Source organism: Astyanax mexicanus, chromosome 5 (assembly GCF_023375975.1).
Source record: "Astyanax mexicanus isolate ESR-SI-001 chromosome 5, AstMex3_surface, whole genome shotgun sequence".
NCBI classification, from domain to species: domain Eukaryota; kingdom Metazoa; phylum Chordata; class Actinopteri; order Characiformes; family Acestrorhamphidae; genus Astyanax; species Astyanax mexicanus.
Window position 1 is genome coordinate 23,201,739 of NC_064412.1, and position 5,477 is coordinate 23,207,215.

At 45.4% G+C, this 5,477-nt stretch overlaps 1 protein-coding gene across 1 annotated transcript; it reads left to right on the forward strand.

The window, feature by feature from the left end:
* Positions 1 to 638: 638 nt before the first annotated feature.
* Positions 639 to 5,079, forward strand: mafaa (v-maf avian musculoaponeurotic fibrosarcoma oncogene homolog Aa). Its single transcript, XM_007248176.4, has one exon. It carries the CDS (start codon positions 1,581 to 1,583, stop codon positions 2,580 to 2,582), a length of 1,002 nt encoding a protein of 333 aa, XP_007248238.1. The 5' UTR covers positions 639 to 1,580; the 3' UTR covers positions 2,583 to 5,079.
* The last annotated feature ends 398 nt before the right edge of the window (positions 5,080 to 5,477 follow it).

A 5,477-nucleotide genomic window follows, 5' to 3' on the forward strand; every position in this document is an offset into this window, starting at 1 on the left:
AATATGAACTTCTTTTTTTGCATTAAACGAGGTTATTTCAGCCATTTCTCATTTTCTGCAAATAAATGTGTTTAATAGCTCAATCGTTTTCATATAAACATAAAAAGCAGTTAAAAAAACTCTTCTCCTCTTGTGCATCGGGCCATTCGTAAATTTTCCGCTAGGGGGCAAAAAGGCAGCGCTCTGTTGGGTTTAAACACTGTAGACCAATAGAAAAAATCCTTTGGGGTCAATTTACATATTCCTGCAGCACCCCTCCTCCCTACACCTCCGCTATAGGTTGAACTTGGTTGAGTTCGCGGCGGCCGTTTTCCCGTGTTTTTTTGTACCATACTCGTTTTCAGACAGAGCTCTTGCTCCTCGCTGTGATTGGCTACCCGTTCACAGTCACATGAGTTCACCACGCTGTCAGTATAAACTACCAGCCAATCGTAGCGCAGAGGCGGGGCTTCCTCTGAAAACGGGCTGGGAAAAAAAAGAAAAAAAAAAACCGCGCCAAAACAGCTGCCCCGCGCTGGTCCGGGCTCGCCCTATAGCGGGAGGTTGCTGCAGAATATGTAAATTCGCTCCTCCTATTGGCTCACCATGACCTGAGCGTGTATAAATAAAGCAGAGTGCTGCCTCGTCTAGCCAGTAGGTTTATTTCAGTGCTCGGGGGAACAGCGGGACACAGAGCAGACACTCTGAAAGATAAAGACCAAGAGAAAGCAGATATATCTTATTTTACCAGGATTTTACAGTTTTATATCCCAAAAATTTAAACAAAAGCGAGGAGAAGAGAAGAGAACGCACGCAGATAACGCGGGATATCTGCTAACAGACTTGTTTGTATACTGGGGTCCCGTCGCTGGAACTTACCGTGATTGTTTGTTGTTTTAGTGTGTAGTCTGCTATGTTTCTCCGCGGTTTTCTGACTCTCCTGATCATTCCACTGGACTCTCGAGGTGAAGTCTGACTTAAGTCTGATTTCGAGTCGAGTCGAGGGCCCTCCTGTCCCGATGAAGCCACACATTTCTGACTTTCAGCTTTTGTGCAGCAAGGACTGAAACGTGGGTGGATCAGTAAAACAACCCGAAAAAAAAAGTCAAGAATCTTCCTTTCTGGCGTTTTGCTGTTTTCTTTTTCTCATCGAGGACCAGAGGCACTCTTCATCCAGAAGGCGAGTAACGGAACTGAGGGTGACGCGAGGACAAGACAGGTCGGTGCCTATGAAGTTTCAGGTTTCCGGTGATATTAACGGAGAAAGTTGTTAGCAGGAGGAGCTGCCAGGTGGACAAGTTCACGCACACGGGTGCTTTATCCTGTACCCCCACCCCACCCTTCTCATATTCACCACCACCACTCTAAATAGCTAAAGCTGTTTTAAGGACTATTTTAACAGACTTGAGTTTCTCTTCTGTGTTCATGCACGTGTACTAACTAAACTGCCCCCTCACCTTCCACCCACCACTGCCACCCTGATCAGAGAAGGACTGCAGTCCCGGTGGAACACCACCAGCCCACCTGCACCTGCACCACTCTCCCTTCCCCCTTTGCTTCCGAGGGCACGTGCCATCGCATGGACTGCCACTGACGTGAACATGGCCGCGGACCTCGCCATGAGCGCCGGCGAGCTGCCCAACAGCCCCCTGGCCATCGAGTACGTGAATGACTTCGACCTCATGAAGTTCGAGGTGAAGAAGGAGCCGCCCGAATCCGAGCGATACTGCCACCGCCTGCCTCCCGGCTCGCTCTCCTCCACACCTATCAGCACGCCGTGCTCTTCCGTGCCTTCGTCGCCCAGCTTCTGCGCCCCGAGCCCAGGCGCCCAGCCGGGCCACAACCTTGTTAACGGCGTGGCCGGCAACGCCAACGGTGTCAACGGCAACGCCAACGGTGCCAACGGCGGCAGCAACGGCCAGGGTGCGTCCGGCAAGGCGGCCCAGCTGGAGGACCTCTACTGGATCCCCAACTACCAGCACCACGTGAGCCCTGAGGCCCTGAACCTGACCCCGGAGGACGCCGTGGAGGCGCTCATCGGCAACGCGCACCACCACCATCACCACCACCACGCGCACCAGGCGTACGACGGCGCGAGCTTCCGCGCGCAGCAGTATGTGGGCGAAGACCTCAGCACGGCCGCGGGCCATCACCACGGCCACCACCACCACCATCACCACCACGGGCACCACCACCACGCGCACGCACGCCTCGAGGACCGCTTCTCGGACGAGCAGCTCGTGAGCATGACGGTGCGCGAGCTTAACCGGCAACTCCGCGGCTTCAGCAAGGAGGAGGTGATCCGGCTCAAGCAGAAGCGGCGCACACTGAAGAACCGTGGCTACGCGCAGTCGTGCCGCTACAAGCGCGTGCAGCAGCGGCACATGCTCGAGACGGAGAAGTGCACGCTGCAAAACCAGGTGGAACAGCTGAAGCAGGACGTGGCGCGACTCGCCAAGGAGCGAGATCTCTACAAGGAGAAGTATGAGAAGCTAGCGAGTCGGAGCTTCGGCGGCGGAGGAGCCAACGGCAGTGCAAACGGCGGGGGAGGCGGTAACCGGGACCCGTCTGCCGGCAACCACGGCAAAGAGTTCTTCATGTGAGAGCGATTTGTGTCTTAGACTTTTTTTTATTTCTCCTCCTCCTCCTTCTTCCTCTCCACCACGCCAGCGTGCTCATCATGTTCATTACCATCTTCATCGACATCAATTTTATTATTGTTAAGTTTTATATATCTCAGTGTGAACTTTTATTTACAGTCCGTGCTGTCGGATTCACACGGTCCTTTAGACGCAGTGAAACAAACACGCACATACGTTTGCGCGTCACCTGAGCGTGTGCGCGCCTGTAGACTAATAGACCACCATAGAACACGGTGTCAGAAGTCTTAACATATTTAACATAGTGCACTCTTAGAGAAGCTGTGAACTTACTACAACATGGGATCAGTAGTCAGATGCCTACCACCTCAAATCTTTCAGCCTAAACATCTACAATCAAATATTTCTAAGCAACCATCCTATTTGGACACATTAATTCATATTCAATTATTAATTTTTTTCAGATGGCTTAAAATATTAGGGCATTCTTCCTGCAGGACATCAAGGGGTGCTTTTCAGTGGGACTGATTTTGTATTATTTTTGTTTATTCATTAATTGCATCAGCTCACAGTTTGTGTTCTTCGTTTCTAAACAGCAGAGACAAGTCTTATTTAAAATCACTTAAACCCACCTCATACCATGACTGAGCTGTCAGTCATTTTAACTCCACTCCAATTCAATTATACTCGTCTTATAATGGACCGACACGAGTCTTAAAGTCGTGGGGAAACTTAATATAGAACTGCAGTTTTATGATGATAATTTTATTTATTTATTTTTTGGACTGAAGGAGAAATCAAAAACGACTGAAAACAGCGAAAAAAGGGAAAATAGCAATACGTGGTCGTCTTTCTTCACCTCATCCTCCTTCTCCTTTTTGGACAGTGTGTGTGTGAGTGAATGTGAGAGTGAGTGAGTGTGAGAGTGACTGTGTGTAAGAGAGCAAGAAAAAGTGTGTGACTCTCCAGAGCGCCTCCTAAACTTCAGCATTGCGCCCCTGACCCTGCATGCGGGACATGTACGGTGCTTCACACCCCGCCCCACATACACACCTGGATGAAAAGCATGGCCCTTAATGCCTCCTCACAGACCTTCCTCATCCTCCTGGTCCTCCTCATCTCACTCTTGCTGTAGTGAGATAAAATAAAAAACATTGTGTTCAGCTGCGAGGAACTGCAACAGATAAAGACGTTCAGGACAGACCTGAGTGGAAGACAATCTTCTTTCCATGAAGGTGTTATTTTTCAGAGCAACAAAAATAACGACACACGAACTGAACTGAGCCAGATTTGATTTTATTTATTCTCACATGTAAATATGTAGAGATGAATTTAGTGTGTTATTTTACATGACTCTTTTTTTCCAAGTCCTCTCTCTTTTTGTTTGTTTGCTTGTTTATTTAAAACGTCTTAATGCAATGTTTGTATGTAAAAGCATGCAAATGGTCAACGATATTCTCTTCCTATCCATAAATGTACAATATAAAAGAGAAGCCTACTGCACTATGACTGGAAGAACTGAGGGGAAAATAAGCCCACATTGATTTGTATTGGATGAATGGTACATAAGCTACTTCATCTGGGACAAGGACTTCAGTCGCTGCTATATTCTATGCATTCAGTTACTCAAAAGCAATGAACAATGAGCTTTAAACGAGTACGTGATTTTGTTTGTGCTTAAAATGAAAAGAAAAATAACAAACGAATGGAAAATCTCTTTTTGTGGGGATTAATGTTAGATATGGCAAGTTACAAAAGTTTCCACGACATTTGTCTACTAATCTGGAAGCAACGTGTCAAGCCCTGTTTAAAGGTGACGGAGAATACCTAACGATTTGATAAGGACTAAACTGTTTCCCGCGGTGTTGTCAAACTGAGTGTAACATGTAAAGCTCACTGCTCGTCCTAAAGCTCTCATTAACTTCATTGATTATTATACGAATCACGTCCATGCATTGCATTGCAGTTAGATGAGGATTGTATGCAACGTAGCTGGAACTTTAATCATAGTTATGATAATTTGACTGGCGTTCAGCTCATTTTTAGGAGAATGTGCAATAGAAACGACCCCCAGTATATAACACCAGTAAGGTCTCAGTAGCTTATGGAGAATCCGATGCTCTACCCCAAACGCTCATCAGCCATCCGGCTGATATATAACCCATTTTTTGCCACGTGCGTGTCGTTATGGCTTTTCTTAAGTGGTCTCTCCACACGCAGAGCCCCGCTTTATTTGGGTTAATGTTCAGTGGAGACAACCCTGAAGTTTCCCACTGAGAGCTGAGGCAGTGGCTCTGTGATTCAGTCACATTTAACAAAGCTCCTGAGAGAGACATGTGCTGGATGTGTAAAAATACTGTATATACGATTTCTATATATTTATTCGAGAAACATTTAATGTCCATAACGTGTCGAAACGTCTAAACTGAAATGTTTCTGACTGGAATGTTGTTCAGACTCTTGTTTTCATAATGTTTAATAAAAAGTTCTGCCAAACGCGGTTTCGCTCTCTATCTCTGTTTCTGAAATACGTTTTAAAATGCTGCATGAAAATCTATTTTATTTGCGTGTCAGAAGAAATAAATCACACCTAAACTGTTAGACCCACCAAGAGAAAATAATTCATGTGAAAGAGATAAAAATAAGCATTGTTAATGATAATTAATAATAATGAAAAAGATCTTATGACCTTTAGATGAATGTGATTATGATTAGGCTCATTCAAGTTTGATTACCTAATTCTATAGGTCTATGATAATAGTAATAATAATAATAATAATTATTATTATTATTATTATTATTATTATTATTATTATTATTATTATTATTAATATTATTATTATTATTATTATCTTAATCACCGATCTACGGATCGAAGCCATATTTTTAACTGAATTA